At 40.5% G+C, this 22,022-nt stretch overlaps 2 protein-coding genes across 4 annotated transcripts in view; both read right to left on the bottom strand.

The window, feature by feature from the left end:
• The window catches only part of chchd6b (coiled-coil-helix-coiled-coil-helix domain containing 6b), a 79,671-nt gene that overhangs the window by 36,106 nt on the left and 21,543 nt on the right, over positions 1 to 22,022 (bottom strand). The window contains exons 2-5 of one of the 3 annotated variants that reach the window (XM_072382561.1): positions 14,250 to 14,363; positions 13,542 to 13,656; positions 13,014 to 13,068; positions 9,845 to 10,001 (exon numbers count right to left, since the gene is read on the bottom strand). In XM_072382561.1, the coding sequence (XP_072238662.1) occupies positions 9,845 to 10,001; positions 13,014 to 13,068; positions 13,542 to 13,656; positions 14,250 to 14,333 (411 nt within the window). In that variant the 5' untranslated portion in view covers positions 14,334 to 14,363. Of the gene's footprint in view, positions 1 to 9,844; positions 10,002 to 13,013; positions 13,069 to 13,541; positions 13,657 to 14,249; positions 14,490 to 22,022 lie in introns of those variants that run through there. The other 2 variants (XM_072382560.1, XM_072382562.1) reach the window with 2 other exon arrangements.
• tpra1 (transmembrane protein, adipocyte asscociated 1) lies at positions 14,789 to 21,847 on the bottom strand. The gene is made up of 11 exons (XM_072382559.1): positions 21,639 to 21,847; positions 20,633 to 20,816; positions 20,368 to 20,500; positions 19,752 to 19,838; positions 18,893 to 18,965; positions 18,638 to 18,717; positions 18,407 to 18,517; positions 18,252 to 18,312; positions 17,529 to 17,631; positions 17,055 to 17,135; positions 14,789 to 16,811 (listed from the first exon to the last, which is right to left on the bottom strand). The coding sequence occupies exons 2-11, from the start codon at positions 20,803 to 20,805 to the stop codon at positions 16,541 to 16,543; spliced, it is 1,173 nt and encodes a 390-aa protein (XP_072238660.1). The 5' UTR covers positions 20,806 to 20,816; positions 21,639 to 21,847; the 3' UTR covers positions 14,789 to 16,540.

Raw genomic sequence — 22,022 nt, 5'->3', positions numbered from 1 at the left:
CGTTTGTTTCTATGTCTCTGTGGGAAAGGAGAATGTGACACTTCAACAAAGCTGTGTGTATGTGTGTGTGTGTGTGTGTGTGTGCATGACAGGATGAGACCTTTTGGTCTCCAACACCACCTCGCATAGTGAGAAATGCTGCCTTGGAAATCAATTATGTAAATACTAAATTATGCAAATGGCACAATTTGAATAAATCTATGAGTTTGGGGAGAAAACATTTTGGTTTGGTTTTATACTCGAAGTCAGGAGGAGAGAGAGATGAGGAGAGAGGGCTAAAATGAGGATTAGTTTAGAGAATGTCACTGGCAAACACAGTGTGTGCAGTTAAACTCTGATTTGGCTTTTTAATTAGGTAGAAAGAGGAGGGGAGAAAGGGAGAAAGACACAAATACAGACAGAGAGGAGAAAATAACAGCTAATTCACTGACAGCTTTCTTCCCGTCATATCTCAATGAGAACAAGTACGGTAAGCACATTCATCATGTGTTCCAGTAATAAACACGACTGGTACAGCTGAGTGCTTTCACCCCGGGTCTTATTTGGTCAAATAAGTGTGTTTCCTCTTTTTGCTCTAAAAGGCACGCTGAATGATGTGCAGTGAAGTGTTTTCCTACACACATATTAAGGCATGATTTCAAAAGACAAACAGGTTGTGGTTGTATACAGAAGCAAATTAATTTTATCTGGATTACGAATGTATTGTTTTTTTGTTTTGTTTTTTTAAGCCCAGAGACATACAAAGAACGGAAGGAACACTTTGTTAATTACAGTGATGAGATGATCCCTCTATCCCTTTATTTTTTTTTTTTTTTAAAGGAAGCTGCCCCTTATAATGCTGCATTCACTTTATCTATATGATTGACCACTTTGGTCCAATTCTTTTCATCAGAAACTACCACTACAGCAAACAAAGGCTTTTATATTTTATTTACAGGTAGAGCGGTGTGCTTCCTCGACACATGCTAACATGCCTCATCACCTGCTCTCACACACACACAACGACATAGAAACACCCCCCCAATGAGAGTAAAATACCCATATCTGTTTGTATCATTCATCTCACACAGCCCTTCTGTCTCTGGCACATCCCTGGGGTGTGAGGGCCTGGTTAACTACGTCTGAGAGCAGTCTTGGAAAGGATCCTGTAATGAAACCCCCCCCCCACACACACACACACACACACACACACCACCACCTCCTGTGTGGGACTGAGGGTGACTCTTAACTTCACTTTATGAGTCAAAATAATCAAAATAAATGGAAGTCCTGGAAGAAAACTCCAACCTCATAATCACAAACGACAATAATGGTGTCTTGGCTGACTTTACCAACTGCTTCAGGGTAACCATGGAGTGGACAGGTGGAGACCGGTTTCTTATTAACTCAGGTGCTAATGGCTAAAAGCAGGCCCTTTCTGTTATTTTCTCATATTTCCATTATCCTCATTATTAATAATATCATTGTGATTATTATTATCAGGAGTAGTAGTGCGGCTGCACAGCATCGTAGCGGTCAGCACTCACAGCAAAAAGGTTTCTGGTATGAATCTGGCCTGGTGGCCTTTCGGTGTGGAGTTTGCTCTCACTGCCTTTTCTCTCCAGGTACTTCCCTGACACACTTCATCACCAGTGGTGTGGAAAGTTCTTGATTCTAAGACGCATCACGATGTGTACATGGACGTTTCTGCGTCAAAGCAAATAATTAAGAGTTTGAAGATTAAACAAAATCAAAGTATATGATTGCTAATCTGTCATTTTCTGACGTCATTATCACAATAAAGTTGAACAGCTACATTGTTACGTTATCGTTACTGCCAGAAAACATCACAGAGGAATAAGAAGAAACATAGTGTAGCTCCAATGTTATGCTAACATTGTAGCTATGGATCAAATGGCAATGAGTGATGACTGAAAAATGCAGTATTTTGAAAGCAAACATCTGGGCTTTGGGTTTTGTGAAGCTAACAGATGGCAAACCTGAATAACACTTAAGTAGCATGTAAAATCTAGCTCTCAAAAAATAAATTCTTTGGTCATACAACTGCAAGAAATGTTACCGCTAACACGCTTCTTGTTCTGGAAGATGGTGGGCTGCTTCTGATAAGCCTGCCTCCTGTAGCTTTGCTGTTAACCCGATTCTTTCATTGGAAGCCAAAGAACAGGCACTCAAGTCAAGGTTTGTTTTCATGGCGCATTTCAAAACTGCTTTGTTTTATTTTCTTCTATCTTGAAAAGCACTTTGTGCTACATTTTCTTGTATGAAAAGTGCTATATAAATAAAGTCCGATCGATCGATTGATTAAGTGCACCAGATTAAACAACTTGGGTCATCTCCCATGGAACTTCTCTAATGAACCAAAACTGTTCTCACAGAACATTTCATTCATCCCATTCATATCCTTTATTCGTTCGACCCACATGTTATGACTGAGCACAGATCGAATTGTACCATACCATCTTGTTTATTAATAAATTGCAATTGAAGTGGGTTGTTGCCATTTTCCAGAGATCTTTTAGCCACCTGGTGTGGAGTGGTGGGAAGAGAGGGTGTGTCCAGATTACTCTTCTAATTCTGTGTAACTGCTTAGCTGTGTTTTTGTTCATTTCCTAATAATCTAACTCACTTTAAACCTTTCTGTAAAGCACTTTGCTGCTTTGTCAAAAGAATCTGCTGCAGTTAGATAGTTAAATTAGATCAAATATGAATACTGATGATAAATATCAACTCAGAATCTGTGAAAGGAATCAGAGGAGAAGTATTTGGATCAGCAAAATTTTAAAAGTCATGTTAATATGATCTCTAAAACAATAAATGCTAAACTTTAATGCTTTAAGATGATAAGAAACTGTCTGACATCTGACTGTCTGACCCTGTCCTTAGGCAAGACTCGCTTACCCTTCATGTAAGTCGCTTTGGATAAAAGCGTCTGCCAAACATAGACATATTTTCCACATACGTCATATGGTCTGACTGTCTGGTCTCAGACCTGCTTCAGGTGGAAATCATAAAGTCTCAATTTGTAGAACATCTTTTATTCAGGCAGTTTTTTCAATTAAAGGATCAAAGATTTTAAAATGCTCTGTTTGTTTATCTGACTTTAACTCTTCAAGAGAGCTGTTAAATCTTAATTCAACAACAAACTCTATTGTCTAGTTTTAAACATTCTGTTCTTGCTGGATTTATTTTGGACATTGTATTGCTGCTTATCTTTTCACTGTCATACTTGCATTGAAAATTAATTATTGAATTGATAATAGAAGTTTTTACAAGAGCACAACTAATATAAGTACGGTAACCAAATCAGCTATTTTCAGAATTTCAGAGTTTATGGCAGGAAATAAAGTAAAGCATGATAGCTGAATCCAGTGAACTGGTTCTCACTGGAGAAAACCCCCTATCATCTGCCCCCCCACCGGTACACATAAAGTCAATATATTGCAGCGCTGAAGCCATTTTTTAAACTCTGAACATGCAGAAGCGCAGCTTCTCACAGGGAAATCAGGCAACTGTTCATATGTGTATATGCATTTATCATCACATTAACACCTGTGGGTGATGAACACTTCCAGATGCACAAAAAAAAAAAGGACACACATGAACACCCACACACACACGGTGCATACCAAATACCAACGGCATGAATTGGTTAGTCTAGCTGTTTGCTCATTAAATGTGAGTTTTTGTCACATAACTGTGGGAGGTTTGATGAATTAACACTTCATCATCAGCCTACTTTGCCACCACAGACTGTCAAAGAGACACTACGAGAGAGACGGTGGGAAGGAGGACGGCAAAAAGAGTGATGAACTGTGAATTAAAGGAAGTGGGTTGGAGACTTTAGTTTCAGGCGACTAACAAATTACCATCAATAATTTGAAAGAAATTATTTTGTATTTCAAAAGGTGTTGTGTTGAGTTTGCAAAAACGCTTTTTTAGTTAATATCTTACTGAGTAACTATAAGATTCGATAAAAATATCGAATTAGTTATGAGAAAGGCAGAAAAAAATGGCCTAAACATAAAAGAAGAGACATAGCACCCGCCTTCATTTTTCACTCTGATGAATGGAACAGAGTCATTATTGGCTTATTTGAAATACCTTTGACACACTGTTTGATTGTTCAGAAGTGAATAATCATATTCTTCTATGAAAACCATCATTTTTGAAACATTAGCTTTCCTTCGGATAATAAGCCTCATCCAGCTGTCTCATTACATCACATCTGCTCTTGGAAAAGAGAGGTATTTCGCTCCCACACATCTGTCCTCTGAACTGACAAGATTTGTGCTCGGCTCTCTCTTGCTGCTCTGTACCGATCAAAATCTCCCCATTTAGAGAGTGCTCTGCACGTCAGCAATTACCTTTGCTGAAGACGATGGGGCTGCTGCTCTGCAAGTGTGTGAGTCTGTGTGTGTGTGTGTGTGAGAGAGAGCGCGTGCAAAGGGCTTAACTGCTTTAACATGCAGAAAAGATGTCAAGTCTGTGATAACACTGACTGATAACATGTGGTACAGACGTGTGTGACAGTGTGTGTGAATCCCCGCTGTATGGTTTAGTCAGTTTCCATCAGAAAGAAAGTGTGTGAGTGCGCATATTGTTCACCTTTACAATATGTCACACAAACAGACTCAAAAGTCATCGCTATGTTGAAGGTTTATGGGCAAACAATCAATCTCAACATAAACCTCAATCCCCCCCCACTGACAATTAACTTGTTTTTCAATTAATTAGTTTTTATTGATCCATTTTCTTCTCTCTCTCTCTCTCCCAGTGTCTTTTCGTGCCTCTCTTCTCTCGTTTCCGTCTTTGGCTAACAAGCAGCGTTAAATAATCTCGTTGGCTGGCAGCCAGAGTGAGGATTCTGAATCTATGACCATACCCTACAGTTTACTTCTCTCTGCCTCTCAGCTCCTGTGGTCTTTCTGAGACCATATCTGTTTTTCCTCTGAGCTCCCAGGTTGATCTCTGGCCTGATGCTGCCTTGTTTTTCCTGCCCACGCCACTGCCTGACAACACATGTCGGTTGCTGTGACTCCTCAGTCATCTCACACAGGTGGATAAAGGAAAAAAGAACGGTCTTAAATGCTAGTGCTTGCATATAAATGAAGACCTCTACATTCAGTTTTGCCACCAATAAGTATCGGCTGGTGAATAGTCACTGAAAGAATGTGCAAGTTCAAACCATCTTATTCCCATACTGCTATAATCCCATTTGCATTTGCAAGTCATTTGCTGAACAGTGATGTGCAAGTGTCTGCTGGAACCAAGGGATTTGAGATCATTTTCTATATGCATTTAAGTGATTCAACTGAGAAGTCCATCTCAAAATGACTTAAGTTTAGCTGAACCAACATATCGACCATCGACACTTATCACACAAAGCAAGGCCAGTTCAGCAGGGATGGGTTAGTAAATAAATTCATTAATTAATAATAGAAGGAGTTCCAGCACAGTTTGTTGTCATGGAGATAAAGGAAATACAATTAAAACATAATGGTTGAAAAATAATCAATACAAGTTAAGAGATGTGCTGAGTACACAGAGTGTGCATATCAGACAAATGTCAATTAGGCTCAAACAGCAGGAGGCCCTGCTGGTTAGCAGGAACATCTTGCAAGGCTGCATATTCAGTGCAAAACACAACATTTACACTCTTGTCAAGTGTCATTTCTAAGTGGCTCTACACAGCAGCTCGGCGCGACTGTTAACATGTGTGGCATTAACACTGCTGTGGTCTGAGTGCTTGCCATCTCAGGTCTGACTTCAGTGAATGTGGGGCTCTTCACCCTGGCTTTCGTCATCATTCTTTTGGGCAGTGTCACAAGCTTCCCTCTGAGTCATCGCTCACACATGCAGGCACAGACACTATGGACAGATACAAAGATGAGACACAGGTGGAGGAAAGAATTCTGGGAGAAATTGTTGCCCAGCAGCACATGTGGCAGTGGAGGGGAGGCAGGCATTCCTCCTGCTTTTAATCCCCTCGCCAACCAAACATGCTTCAACAATGCCATCTAGTGACCATTCTCTAGTACACATCCTTCCACTCCATCCGCATCCTAACATTATGACAAATGTCATACAATTAACTCTGCATATATATCGACTCAGAACTAAACTATTAAGCCACTGGTAATATGATGTAAAACGTCATTTGGTAAGAAGAAACCGGGTCGAACTGACAGCGCACAACAGCATGAATAACACACAGCAGATGAAAAGATTTGCTTCAAGCCTCAAATTTCTACAGTATAGACTCAGCCTCAAAAGGATGTTTACAATATCAGATGGTATAACAGAACTACATGATTTGCAGTTTTAATACTTGCCTAACAATCTGGCAAGAGTGTTAAAGGAAGGAGGAGGTGTTAGAGAACAGGGACATAAGGAGTGACCAAATGGGAACTCCATCTTTTTTTAATCACATATTCAAACTCAAACTGCACAAACTCCTTATATCAAAAGATTATTTACAGCTGAATAAATGCTGTCAATTACCTTTTCCAAAAGGCGTCACAGCCTACTGTTGTTGCTGTTATGCCACCTTCCCATAGAGTAAGAGTTTGATCTTTAGTGAGATCATTTGTCAGAAAACCTGCAGCTTTAATGTTTAGTTTGTGGGAGCAGAGGAAATGTCCCTCATAGGTTTGAATGGACTACAAAGAACGAGTATCTAGTAGTTTCCACAATGAAACTTACTCCTGGTTATAAACTATTCCATGACGTGGACTAGAAACCAAAGTAACCAAATATATTTACCACTTCAACGTTAATATCTCATGAAAATACAATGCAAACCTTTTAGATGGGTCGTTAAGGCGTAGAACAGTAGAAACCTGTAAAATCAAATGTATGAATGCCTCATTTCCTACCACACAAATATCCAGCTGTTTCTCCTTGTCCTGTTTCATAGCCACATTCTTTTTTTATATATACTGGTTCTGTTAAATGTATGTATATGGATTCATTCAATCTTCCAGAACAGATCTGAACTAAAATTGCACCCGGTAGTGATGTTGCTGTTAACTGTGTTTTGCATCGGAGCGATCAAGGGGAAAAAAAAGAAGAAGAAGACTTTTAATACACAGAATCGACTAACACGTCCCCCATGACCCACACAGTCTCGCCCACCTAGCAGCCTCCTCAAATTCAATAGCTTCAAGCAGCTGCTTGTCATTGCCTGTGCGTGTGAGATGCTCAGTACTGAATACCTGTGCATACTAATTGCATTTTACTTCAAGCAGAAATGACACCTCCGAGGTGGAGAGAACAGAAAGGAGGGAAAACAAACACAGGAGGTGCAAGGGATGAGGAGAAAAGAGGTGTTAATGCAACTATGCATCTCTTCCACGTCTTCACTCGAGGTGTTACTGTTAAATAGAATCTCATAGTAAGAAGGGATGACATGGTGAAAAAGCAAAGGCGTATGCACTTGAACCTTTGTGCAACCGTGGATGATGCAGGAATACGGAAAAACTGATCAGAAACAAATTATCATGCAAAAGAGTGTCTTTATATCATTAACATATCAGGAGTATATCAACTATCACTCCGATTTGAATAAGAAGTGATGATTTTGAGCCGATGAGCTAGTATTTGTTATAATCAGCCTCTTCAACGTCACATTCGGCAGGTTAACAATGAAAAGCAGCCGCTGGGAAACACAGCAAAAGCAATTCTCACTTGAAGCACTCCACACTGACACACCTGTTCTCACTTAACCAATAACTGTGGAAAATAAAAATAAAAAATAAAAACCTAGTCTTCCTCACAACAACACCTCTGTGAGTGAAGAGGTGCATTTTAACATCGGTGGCGGGGTTCAGTGGCACGTACAAATGAGAGAAAGCACGCCTTAGACGAAAGGAATTCATACTCTCAGGAACTACACGAGTACACATCTTTACAGAACAAAAGTATACGACAGTAGAGAAAACCTGAGGAGGGAGTACTGACTGACCTGCGTATGAACCTCTACCCACAGCATACACCCATTCGTCTGATGTGAATCGACACAGCCAGTTTACACACACACACACACACACGTGTATGCCATGCAACGGCACACACACAATAAGTCCCAGCAGTGGCTGTCGGTGCTGAGGCAGGGGTAAATGGCTAATGTGAGTGTTTGTGACAGGCAGCCTGAGGCAGGATGGGGGAAAAGCTCATCTCTTCGACAGGTATAGCCTTCACACCTCCCTCACCTCCCCCTCAACCCAACAGTGACACAAAGCCGGCGTGCAGGGGAGCCCAAGAGCGCATGTGATGAAAGGCTCCGAGGGGGGGGTTTTCTTTACACATGTTTGGGTAATTGTGATGGTGCCACTGTGTTGTGTGTGAGCGTATGTTTGTGGGAGTGTATCTGTCTTCTCCTCAGAGAAATAAGGCAGCTTCCAGCCTACTCAAAGTGGAGCATTTTACAGAGGAGAAAGAAAAGCAGGGGGTGGAGAAATGTGTTTCTTTGAGCCTCCAGCTGCGCTGTTGCCAGAGAATGCAAGGTCGCTGGAAAATGCTAAAAAGAGAGGTAAGCTCACCTGCTAAGCAGAGAAATTTGTGACTGTAGGAGCTTTGAAATCAGACTCACGACTTTTCATAATCTTCTCAAAAGCAGAAGCATTACGACAAAAGCAGAAATCCTCATTTATCATCTGAGGAGTGAAGTCTGCCAGCTCTCAGCTCACTTATTCCTGCTCTGCCGAGCAGGAGTCACAATCTAAGCGAGAGAGAAATCAAATTGGGCAAAAATGAACGAGTTCGACAGTTGAGCACAAATAGGTGAGAGATGGAGGTGAGACCAAACAAGAAGGACAGGTGAGAAAGAAGAAAAGGTAACTGTGGGGCCACATAAACACTCAAAGCCATATGCTCCCTAAAACTCCCACACACTATACTGGCATCTGTTACAAGTCTATTACTACCTTAAAGCAGCACCCCGCCCCCTTTTCCTTTAATGAATAGATGCAATTCTTCTTTTCATCAGAACACACTGAAGCTCAAAGCTTTCTCTCCACTGCGCACTCACATCAAACCTGTCAAACACATCCATCGCTGATGTGTGAGATTCCTCAACACTTTTATTCTCTGTTAAATCGCATTCAGAATACACCCTCAGCCTCGGCCTCCGTCTACACGCTCAACACTAACAGGCTGCACTGACTTGATAGATGATAGTGAAAGTAGAAAACAAGGCCTTTAGGGGAGAGTGCAAAGTTTCTCATTGCACTGCAGCGTTATTAAACGATTGGAGCCCATATCGGTGTAAGATAATCCAACAGCTTCATACAGTATTCATTACAGCTAGTTAGCAAACTGAAAAAAACAGAACACCGCAGGACAAATCAGCTGGGGAGAACATGAGATAGACAAGAAATCCACAATGTTCAATTTCAACAAAGCAAGGGAAAAACACCAGCGAGAGAAGGGCAGTTTGGTGACTGGTGAGACATTTGTGCTCATCAGTGCACGTCAATGACAAATTACACACAGGGCACACGCTTCAAAGCGCTTAAATCTTTGATGATTTATCAAATATCTGCATTTCTGTATGCATGATAATGGTTAGGAAGGAAGCTTGGCCCGCATTCAGCAACAAATACAGCAATCTAATTAAGGATCCTCTGCTCTCCACCAAAGAGCCATTCCAGCTCATTTCCTGGTGTGCGAATACTTCTGATGCATGTGCTGCGAGGTCCACGTGTGAGGAGGCTGCTGCAGACCTAACTCTCCAATTCTGTGACGTTCACATGTCAAAACAGCTTCGGGAAGTTTTCCTGGAAGTAAAGTTTTGAATCGAGTTGTCCAGCTGTTAAATGATATTAACCCAGTCTGCATCCCTCACCAGTTGCTTGGCCTTCTCCTTCTGTTCATGGGCCTTCCCCCTCTCCATGATGGCGGTAGGAGTCAGCTCATCCAGACCAGTGACTGCTGCAGTCTCTCTTTCCCTCTTAGCCAGTTTGGCCAACTGCTCCTGCACCAGAGCCTGCTGACGCTCAAAGCTACAGAAAGGGAAAATAAGACCTGTTAACCTTTTGACATGTATTCATCCAGCGGAAGTCTGCTCAAAATGCAAGTTACTGTTCTCACACAGAGCTGCCCTCCAGAGATGGAGAGATATTGATTTCAGTAAATCGGTGCTTAAACTTGGATTTGTGGGCTTTTCAGAGGGCTTTAAACACATTGTTTCCTTCTGCGTTGTCTCGGTTATAAAAGCAGAAAACAGAGCTGTGTGTTCATTAATGAATAATAATTGGCTTCGTTTGATAACTTGGCATTTTCTAAGTTTTACTGCTCGTCATGAATTGCTGTCTTTGCTGCATGCGACAGAGGAGAAAATCATTCTGGAACCAAGTCAGTTCTGCATATTTTTCATTACACTACTTTGGTTTTCCTGCTAAAGAATATCAAATATCAAAATTAATTATTTTCAACTGAAAATGGACGGTTGCTGTAGCAATAACAGAAACTCTCATTCATGAATTGTTCTACAGAATTAAATCAAAGTATCGAGTTAAAACTAAATGTACCGGTAATGGTTTACTGTACAAGAGACAAGAGACACATCCAAATACATGACTAAAAATAACAAACGCTCCTAATATTCACTATTACATGATCCAGTTGAAATAAGGCGTTATTAGGAGCTACTATAAATGCTACATAATATTCAACATAACTTCACAAGTTAAATATCTAAGCAAAAATATCAGCAGCATTATTGAGTTGCCTGGTATTCTTCCACTACAATACTTTGCATATACTTTAAATCAGTTTCATCTTGGCCATAAGCCTACTTCTGCTAACTATATTTATCCATATGGCCCTAATTACACGAACAAAATCATATTCTTTTGCAAGCTATCTCCAACACCAGAGAGAGTAACTGAGCCCCTTTGGACTTTTCCAAGCTGTTACTCAATAGTGGATCAACATAGTGTTCCAACAGCAGTGCGACATGCCTGAAATACAGACAGAGTAAATCAGAAGAGCCCGTGTTGACAGGTTGCTCAGCGTGTGCATGTTAGCATATCACCAGAGCTATTCTATATCTCTGCCATGTGCGCTTGCATCAAGGCTGTGCAAACACAGGTGGCTCAATTCCAGCCTACTACAAAAACCTTAAGATGACATTTTTTTTGTGCAGTTTACCATCTCGCAAGCTGATGCCCGTAATGACTTCTGTAGAATTTCACATTCAGGGAATGTTGATGTCAAAGTATGTCGAGACCACTGCAGATTTGGAAATACAGAATCCAGATAAATGCAACTGGGCACCCACCCTCACCGGAGGGTACACTTGTTGACTGAAAACATCCGACATTACGTTTACATTGACTTTAGACAAACCTAATTTCAAAAAAAGTTGGAACTCTGTAAAAACAGGGTTCAACAGTTTGGAAATCTTGTCAACCAGTATTTTATTCACAATAGACCATAAAAACATAAAAACTTTTATTTATTTTATCGAATGACAATGATTGACAATATTTTTTAATTCAGCAACACTTCTCAAATGAGTTGGGACAGGGCCATGTTTACCACAGCATCACTTCTTCATTTAACAACAGTCTGTAAAAGCTGTGGAACTGAGGAGACTAGTCTCTGGACCACTGCGAGAGGAATGTTGCCCCATTTTTTTCACCTGGACAAACCTCTGCACTGCAGGCAGGTCAGCATAGCACCCAGACTGTCTGGATGGGAGCATATGTTGCTCTAAAGCTTTCAGCATTGACGGAGCGTCTCCAGTGTTGAAGTTGCCAGCTTCATGGGCACTAATCCACCCTCTTACCCCGAGAGATGCTTTTGATCTGAGCGCTGAAAACAAGCCAGATGATCTCCCCCCTCTGTAGTACGGAGGATGCAGAGCTTGCGATTTCCAAAATGAATATCCATTTTAATTAGTCTGACCACAGAACAGTTCTCCACTTTGCCTCAGTCCGTTTTTAAATTAGTTTTGGCCCAGAGGAGACGGCAGCGTTTCCAGAACATGTTCACATATGGGCTCTCCTTTGCATGACAGAGCTTTAACCTGCATTTGTGGATGATACGGTGAACTGTGTTCGCAGACCATGATTTCTGGAAGTGTTCCTGAGCCCATGCAGTGATTTCCATGACAGAGTCATGTCGGTTACTGTTGCGGTGCTGCCTAAGGGCCTGAAGATCACAGGCAGCCAATTTTGATTTTCATTTGTGCCCCTTGAGCAGAGAGACGTCTCCAGGTTCTCTTAGTCTTTTGATGATATCATGTACTTCAGATGATGGAATTTTCAATGTCATCCCAATTTCATGTTGAGGAACGTTATTCTGAAATTACTCTGCAATTTGTAGTCGCAGTTATTTTGCAAAGCGTCCATAAATACATCTGAAAGAAAGTGCTTTTTCTACCCAGCCTATGTCACTTACCTTTTCTGATTAGTTTCAACGTATTTTTTCAACAAAACATTGCTTTAAGAGATTTGCAAAACCACTGCTTTCGGGTTTATTCTATTTTAAGTTGTATTTTATTCTATTTATTTTTTTGGAGGTTGTACTTTCAACATGCCAAGACTAATCAAGAGGAGACGGTTTTATTGTCACAGCCCAATTTGTCTCAGGAACTTTACAATGTGTCAAGAAAGCCCTGAGAGGCGAGTGAGATAAATAATTCTAAGTCTGATCTGAACCATTTTCTATGTCAACCTGTTGAAATAGGTTTATCTGACAAAAACTTTTCCATTTATATGACAAAAAATAAGTCCCCTTCGAAAAACTAGTTTTTACACAAAAATATGTCTTTAAAAAAAAAAAAAGATCTGAATTTTTGTTTTTTAAAATTTTCCACCCAGGGCTTTCGTAATCTGTACAAACGAGCACAAAACATCCTCGCAAATTACATTTAAATGTTAAAAACCCTAAGAGACCTCAGGAAAAACAGCAGACATAGGAGCCCTTTACACAAAGGATATTAAATGTGCAGAATAGAGTGACATCTTTGATTTATAGCATGAACGATGAAGATACTGAACACTTACTTTTTGCGCATCTCTTCCTGCATCTCTGTTGTCGATGGTCCTGCTGGTTTTGGACCTGAGAAATCAATGCAGTACATATAAAGAAATATTAGCAATTACAATTTGGATCAGCATGCACAGCTTTGGGGGAGCATCTTTATCACAAAACTATCTATTTCAAATTTAATTCAATAACAGTCCGCATTTACACCCCTATTCCTAATACCAGTCACTTTAAATAGTATTGGCTAGATGCCATTTAAATGACATGCATTTGTATGAATTAACATAACATGTAAAGTCAGACTAAACACATCTTATCAGTGTTACAAGGCAATTCATAGATCATCTCAGATGGTCTTTCAACTTAAATTCATGCACATAAAACACACTTTATGTTCATTTGTTCTTCCTTTTTCCCCCACACTAAACTGTCTGACATCATCAAATAGCAGTAAATTTGGTATCTATTCAAATATTATTCTCATTAATCACTGCAATGGGGGTACAAAGAGAAAGGAAAGGTCTCCGTTTTGGATGGGGACATACTTGATGGTGGCTTCTGACTGTCAGATGGAGACGCCGGTTTGGTGCCATCAGATCCCGGTTTGGTGCCATCAGATCCCTGAGACTCCTTCATCCGCTGGAGCACATCCCCCGACAGCTACACAGGAAAGTGGACACAAACACGTGGTATCTGATAAGAACAAGGGTTAGAAGCAACATTTTACAGGCTCGCTGGTTAAGCAGTGCATCTCGCAGCCTACTGCTGTGTCCTTCAGCAAATCACTGCACTGCAGCTGCGCCGGACCTCTCGAAATAGTGGAGCAAAGGCCAAACTATCTGTCTACAACGACTAAAAACAGTTTACATTATTGATTTATTTCCCCGACTACGCAGACTTTACATTAACAACGAGGTTGGACTGTATGTTGTCGACAGAGCATAGCCTACTAGCTAACATTTACATTGGGCTGTGTGAATATCCGGTTCACTAGCTAGCAACACATCTGGTCGTAATTCATATAACCTGTGGAAGGAAGACCCTTCCACTCTCAGACAGCAGTTAATCATAACTTGGCAGAGCGGAAAAGGTGGGATGGAGGGGGGCGCTATGGTTTACTTGAGGACATGGGACCTGTCATGCTGTCTGAGCACACCCTATTTCATATCCGAATGATGTTAACATTAAAAAATTAAAAAAGCATTTACCGATACACCAAATAACGTAACTTAAACAACTAAAACGCTACATACCTTCACTCCTTCAATTACTGTGACCTTCTCGTCTTTGTCCAGCCCAAATGACACATTCCTCGCCGTGCTTCCATTACCTCCCATTCTGACCAGCTGCCCGTTCCCACGGGGTAAAAGATAATATTAACAGCCCACTTAACCGTCGTGACAGAAAGACATATATGAGACAGTAGTCGGAGTCGCCGCCACAGCGGCTGGTTGTCAAAATACTCCAATAAAGGTCATTCCTGTGCTGCAGTATCCTCAAAGCTCATTGGTCAGATTAAATCATTCGAATCCAATGAGTCGTTTTAATTTATAATGAGTGAACGAAGGGTTGATGGGAAATGTAGTTTAAATATCATCGAAGGACAACGAGGGTCAAGTTTATTTGGACTTTCACTTTGATGGCAGGTATAAATGGGACATGTGCGTTATTATTAAACGCCGGAATTTGTGGGAGTGTAGTTACCGTAAGAAACCATGGAGCGGTGTACTGTACAACATTTTAATGTACTGTATTTCTAACAAATAAAATTAAAAACGGAAACAAAACCGAATGAAAGAATCCAGAGTTTATTTTTGGAGAGTAAGGAATGGTCAACACTCTGCATTAACACGAACAGAACACAACCAACGCACTTGAGTATAAAGGCAATTTGAACAGCATCTGCAAAATTACCTAAAGATTTACTGTGAGAATGTTATTTCATAGGTTCACTCGTGAACTGATGAAAGAGCAAAATCATATGACTCCCAAGCAACTCAGCATCAACCACTAGCACGCACAATTGAAAATAGAATATTCAAAAGTCAGGCAAATGCTATACATTCTTGGAAACGCATCCTCTTCATGATGTTATTAAGAGAACAGATATAAAAAAAATTTAACCCAATATTTATTTTTTTTGCTTTCAGCGCCCTACTGCCTGTTAATACTGTCAGGTTAAATATGCAGGTCCATCTATACCAAACATCGTGATACTGGGAAAAACTGGAGGCACAGAATGTTATATAAAGGGTTTCAAAAACACTTCTATCATGGTAATGTCATACAGAACGAAAAGCACTGATTCTATGAGATTAATTAAAGCCAAAGAATCGAGCCCCCAACAATCGGAGTAGATTTAGCTTTTCTCTGAAACAGCCCAGTACTTCGATACTTCAGCTTTAAAATTCATCCACAGCTCACTGGCTCAGATGGAATCACAAGTTCTGATGCCGTTATGAAACTGTAATGATCCCATCATTAAATACTGTTAAACTGGGCGGTATCGTTTGTTGTCTAAATTCACCACTTTCAACAATGCAGAAAAAAATAAATTAAATGTTGCTTTGAATGGAATACGCAGAAGGGCTTCTGCACATTTGCTGTTCATTATCGAGTATGAGACTAAACAAAAGTCTTCTCAAGAGGCAGGAATGATTCATCCGGTGTAAGAAATCAAAAGTGGAAAGAAGCGTAAACACAATGAAAAGACGAGAGTATGGGTGAGGTGCAATTTGGTAAGATTAAGAATTCCTTGTGTTGAAGTCACTCACAGTAAGCAGCCTTTCAGATGTGGTCTGCCTATACTGAGGAGTTACCGGTGTATTTATAATATACCAGTAACACGCGTCTAACAAACACAGTATACCTGTTAACAGCAGGGTCAGCAAGTATTCAAGACGAGCAATCAAAATGGGATCAAAAGTCTTTGCTTTTTTTCCCAAAGACAAGACAAACATCAGTGGAAACCCGATCAGCCACAAATCTAACACAAGGCTAAACCTGTTCAGATGTTATCGCTCTGAGCTTTTCGTGGGAATGTACAGATGTCAAGCATTCGAATCAAAAGAATATCAAAGGGATTTTGCAGACTTACATAGCTAAAATTGGGTTAAAACACAATGAGGAATGTGCAGCTGATTCTTAGTGCTGGAGTTGAATGTTTTCTAAGACAAGTCAGTAAGCACCCACATTCAAGAGCCTGTGAAACAGAATCAATGTCAAGACTGCCGGGGCCACAATCAGGGACATCACTTCGAGTGTGAAGCCACAGCAGCAGAGCTTTCTGGCAACAGTGTTACAAAGCAGATGCTAAACTCAGTCCTTCAGAAAGAGATTAGCAAAGGTCTTTCCTTAAGTGTCCGTTCGTTAACTTATTTTGGCATCAAAAGAAAAAAAAAAGACCAAGAAAACCATTCCTTGGTGTCCAATCGCTTGTCTCTGCAATGTCTTATTGGCCAACTTCTTTGATTGCTCTTCTCTCAAATTTAGTATGTATGCACAGCATTTTAAGTCTGTATAGCTATATATTGTCTCCACCCTTTTACACGTTGATGGGCCTCCAGCGGTCAGCTTCAATGCTGTTAATGCTGCTGGAACCAAAGGGTCCGGATGCAACGTCATCCAGGTACGCTCCAACCATACGAGAGCTGCCGGGACCAGAGCCATCAATCTGGGTGGAAGAGTAATACAGGCCCTGGTCACTCAAGTCTTTCCGGCCAAGGCCTGCTGCAACTGTTGGAGGAAGGTGAACGTCGCTGTCATCCGGCTCGTCCACCTGTGACTTGTAAGAGAACAGGATCTTGGGCTCCGAACTGAGGACGGAAAAAGAAAAAATAAGGAAACAAACAAGGTACTCCATTTTAAATTCAGTTACAAATTATACAGTTTCTACAGGTTTTATCAATGTAAATATATTGCAATCCTATATTGTATAATCAAATCAATTCCTGTCAGGTATAGGAATATCAATATGTAATATTAATAAGATAAAGCTGATTTTCAGCATTTTAGGATCTTTAGGTGCATTATTCCACAGATCTTCTATGACTACATACCCAAAGAAGCCCTTCAGGAATGTGACGTAAATGAGGGGAGCGAAGGCGGAGAAATACAGGAACGTGGTGACATCCACACAGCTGGTTCAAAGAAGGCAAAAAGTAAACGCTCTTAGTAAAAGCTTTGCTGCATAAAGAGATTTTAAGCTACAGCTGAAACCTCATATTGCTGCCACTGGCTGAACTATTTTGGTTTTATCCGCTCCTTTAAACCCAACTCAGCTTTGTAGGACCCCTTCAAAAACAGCAAGTCAATCAAGGGTTGCAACAAAATGAAATCAACAATCACTTTAAAAACAACCACCCGGCTCCTATAACCTCAACACCGTTATGATTATGATCTATAAACAACTCTGAAATATGAAGAAACATTTACTTTCATTTTGATTTAATTACACTCCCAAAAATGGCTTCCTATTCCTACTTCTGTGGTAAATGAAACCAGTGAACTGCTAAGGACAGAGTAATACTGACCAGAGTCCCTCTATGATCCCAGCACACAGCAGAGCACTGCCCAGGCCCTGAACGAGGTTCAGAAAAGACAGGATGGCAGCGTACACATAGAAACTCCTCTTAGCTGGACAAAGGAAGCAAAGCAGAAAAGATTCATGGACAACTGACACAAATGTAGTCACATCATGTGACCAACGACAAGTTAGACTACAATTCATCATGGTGGCTAACAAGTTAGCATTCATTAGGATTAAAAACAAGGTGGAGATATGTAATATTTGGGCATCTCTGGGTTGACTTTATTACATTTAAAAGAAAAACTTTTCATGATTTTTGGCTGGGAAAGTAGAATGTGACTCATTACATTTTGTATGTCCTCAAATGTAAAAATATTTTTCACATCAAAGTTAAAAATAAGTGGGTATTCTCCTTCTCAACATTTCATTAAAAAGGCCACTGGTGGAAATTTGTGTAATCAGTGATTTTAAGAACTGTTGGGGGAGATTTATCTTTTTGAACCATAATTCATTGAAAAAATGTTTTCACATCAGGATAAAAACAGCCGATTGCACACATGAGATTTGTATGGCCCAACAGCTGGTAACAATTTCCCAACTTGATGAATTGCGTGGTCCTTTTTCGGATTACTCAACAACAACTGGCTCAGGTTTTGTAACTTTGTGCACAACTGTAACTTTTCACCTCTCGAATCCAAATTGTTTCCTTTGCTGCTCCAATACTTACATGGCAGAGATATCCTGTCCCTCACTGGGGTTTTAGGCAGGATCACAATCAAGGAGTAGACCTAATAAAAAGGATTATATTAGCCAAAATCTACAGGTCAACTACGACTTATTCAGTTCTTTGCTTTCATTGCTGTAGAGGGACTGTTTACTAACCAGGAAGAAGAAACAGGAGCTGGCCAACCAGAAGTGCCGTCCTCCATGACCATAGATGTTGAAGTCCTCCGCTGACAGGTGACTGTCTGGGTAAAGTATCTCTAGTGTGCCCTAGGCCAATGTATTAATCATTTTAATTTCATGCAGAATGACAGCTAATGAGAATTCCTTGCCATGACATGTCATAATACAACCATTAACAATATTTATCCTCTTATCCTCCGTCGTTACCTGTGTGATGGAGTATGCCAGAGCCAGCACAGCCGTCACAGCCAGCACACGCTTTATGCTGGACTTGCTCTCAAGGTGACCTTGTTAATGAATAGAGAACAAAAGACCTCAGTTGAATTAATAATTACATTAGTGGATGGAAAAGACATCAAATTGAGCACTTCAAAACTGATTTGTCATGGGAACAAAGAGAGAGTCACTGCACTGGTTCATACACACAGTAAAAGAGAACTGAAACAAACAGATCAAACTAACCAAAGGCCAGCCCGAAGATGATGACGCTGAGCTCAATAGCAAGCAGGAAGAAACGGGTGATTTCCCACAGCACCTAAAGAGACAACAAACATCATGAGAAACCGCTGGAGCAAAGTAGACCAGCTGTCCTCTAATGCACAGCGACCCATGACATAGGCATGACTTCACAGGTCAGGTCACTCTCCACAGAGTACACAAGAACGGTATTTTTCTCTTCAACAGAGAAGCCATGAAAGTGTGTTATGGAAACAGTTGGTCCAATCACTAAACTCAGTTGGGATCTGCCTGGTATGAGTGGAATGTCAACCAGGCCATTCCTTTCAGACATAAAAGACTAAACTCATACTGCAGCTCAAATCGGTCCCACGGGGCACTTCAGAAAAAAAAACAAACACCTCTGGCAGGACATTTTTGCCTGCTTATTTAGTAAGCTCAACTATTTCTACTAATACAATCAAATAAAAGCAAGAATCCAGCTCAATTTAAAGCCAATGTCATACAAAAACTGGATGTTCTTTCTTTGGGAAAAAAAAAAAGACAAGTTAAAATGTATTTCTAAAACAAACAATAGTCAACAACTGCAAAATGTTCAATTAAAATTAATTTAAAAGGAAGAATAGATAAGCAATACTGAAAATTTAAGATTTTTTTCTGCAGACCTACTATATGTATGCAAATTTCCCTAATTTGAATTAGTGGAAAATAAAAAGATATGCCCACACTTTACAAGTACACAACACATGTCTGGTTTACTATGTACAGTATTTTCCAAAAGTCAGTGAAAATGTTATGATGAATAAGCATTTTTTCCCCTCTTCTGTTATGCAGTTTTATATGAACGCATCATGCTCCTACTTACTTTGTCCACAATGGTGGCAGCACTGGATGCGCTGACAGTCATGGAAACGATAGCACGGGTGATTCCAACAGCTGCGACAACAAAAACCTAAGAAACACGGTACGCAACATGTTAGACCACATTAAACAGTCCACCTCCTGGAGAAAATGTGGGCCAAAGTATAGCTGATAACAACTGTATGGTGGTGACTACTAATGGCAATACTAATTGACAGTTCCTTTAATGCCTGGGCTCAGCTGAGATATCCTATTTTCTTTAGTTGCGGTTGTTACGTTAATACCAAAGGACAGAAGGATGTAATAGAATTAAACACAAAGACATTGAGAAAAAAAATAGATAATAAGGCAGGATAGGAAACAAAACATTCCCATGTCATTAAACCGGTTGACAAGGTCATTTCTCCATGCTGTTCGACAAAAGTGAAAGTAAAATGTACCCACAGCAGCACTATCTCTACGACTTATTGTGATTCCCGATTCCTGACCAAAAAACTCACTTTACTAACAGCAGAAAACACCTGATCAATCTCCAGCTGTGGGTCAAAAACACCCCTATTAATAGAAATTAATGTGATGCACGACAGGAAGAGCCATTTTATTTTTGATGTGTGTCCTACCAGCAAGTAGAAGGTGACAAAAATGGGGCTAGAAGCGAGTCGAATTTTTGCCCTGGCTGAGGGCAGCTTCCACATCAGGAATATAAAGAAGGCCACATTAGGCACCAGCAGAAAAATGTCCCAGAACCGCACCCTAAGACAGGGAGGTGAACATGAGGGACATCATGAAGCACTTTCTGAAAAGTAGCATTTTTGCTACAACAGAGACTGTAATTCTGCAAGTTAGTCTTTATCTAGTTTCTCTACAGTCAGGGGTATTGATTACCTGGAGTCTCCGATGTCCTCATACAGGACCTGAAGACATCTGTGAGGCTTGCTGATGTTGGCTTCACTATCAGGTTGCCATGTTGGGAATGCTGATGTGTTCTCCGGTGATGTAGGTGTAGCGGTGTCATTGTACTGCGCAAGCCTAACCACAGCAGTCACTGTGGCTAGCATGGTGTCAGAGCCTGTAGGAAGAAAAGGTGCGATTCTGTCAACTGTCAACACACATATATAAAACATATTCCAGGCTGGGGGTAATTCAGGTTGTGGACTAAAGTCCTGAAGATAAATACATTAGTACTGAGGCCCATTTGAAAACATTTTACATGTGAATTTCTGCTGGAACAAACTCAAATTAACACAAACACTTCTGCTGCGACAGTATCAGAGACCTCAGACATTAATAAGTATTAGTCCACGGACCTGTCACAGCTTTCCCCGCCAAGGTGAATATTACGTAACGAGACTCGTTGCTAAACCAACTATGTGTGCTGTTAAATATAAAGTGAGCAACGGCATAACTCAAGAAAGTTACATTTAACTACGCCCATTCAACAACTGGGAAAGGCTCTCACGTATCTTTTAAACCAAGAAACAAGGTAAGAAGGTAAGAAGAGCGGAGTTGAGAAGAGTACCAGAGTAGACTTAAATTTACAATCGGCAGCTGATGATTACCAGTCCCTGGGCATTGATTAACACTATAGTTTCAGTTCGCCATAAGGGGAATTTCAGGCGTCAGCTAAAGCTGCTAGCTTGCTAGCTTCCGCAAAAAAAATGTACCACTTGTAAACTGAATTGTTTTTTCTTGAGTGTCCTTAAGCACTAAACACAATATTGGTGACAAAACTGACTGCCACTTTGGCTTGCTAATTACCATTAATTACCAATGACCAAAAGCCGACTGGTTCATGTTAGCATCAAAACAAACGAGAGACTGGAGTCAGTGTGCTGACGCTGATCCTACTTAGCACAACAAGCGCTTCAGGTTGTAAACATTCACATCTTACCGCTTCAGAAGACTCGGTTTCAAGTATATAACTGCTGTAAAACGTCGTAGTCAACAATGCGAAATCAGCCCAAGCTGTACGGCTCGTCATGCACGTTGTAATCGACGTAGACATGGATCACGAATGCGAGACACGGCTGTAACTGCTGTGTACTTTCCTTCTCAAAATGAATTTCCCGTGTGGTCACCTGACACTGTCATCAAATAGAAGGAGGTCTCGCGAGAATAATTGTGTGACCGTGTTGTTTTTTTTCCAGACCGTGATCGACGCTCTTGTATTTCATAACGACCATATCTCTCTCTCTCTCTCTCTCATTCTCTATTTGCTCTGATGTCTCATAGATTAGTTATCCTTATGTCTCAAACATTGATAATAAATTCAGTT

This window comes from Leuresthes tenuis, unplaced genomic scaffold (genome assembly GCF_036924035.1).
Source record: "Leuresthes tenuis unplaced genomic scaffold, fLeuTen1.0.hap1 SCAF_3, whole genome shotgun sequence".
Taxonomy (NCBI): domain Eukaryota; kingdom Metazoa; phylum Chordata; class Actinopteri; order Atheriniformes; family Atherinopsidae; genus Leuresthes; species Leuresthes tenuis.
The sequence above is the reverse complement of the archived record's forward strand: the minus strand, read 5'-3'. Positions and strand labels throughout refer to the sequence as shown.

Excerpts from the sequence above, each read along its gene's own strand:
- tpra1 (XM_072382559.1), bottom strand. The coding sequence starts at position 20,805 with ATGCTAGCCACAGTGACTGCTGTGGTTAGGCTTGCGCAGTACAATGAC. Across the intron at positions 19,839-20,367 it reads TTGTCACCTTCTACTTGCTG|GTTTTTGTTGTCGCAGCTGT; the intron begins GTAGGACACACA and ends CGTGTTTCTTAG. Across the intron at positions 17,632-18,251 it reads GGACAGGATATCTCTGCCAT|CTAAGAGGAGTTTCTATGTG; the intron begins GTAAGTATTGGA and ends TCCTTTGTCCAG.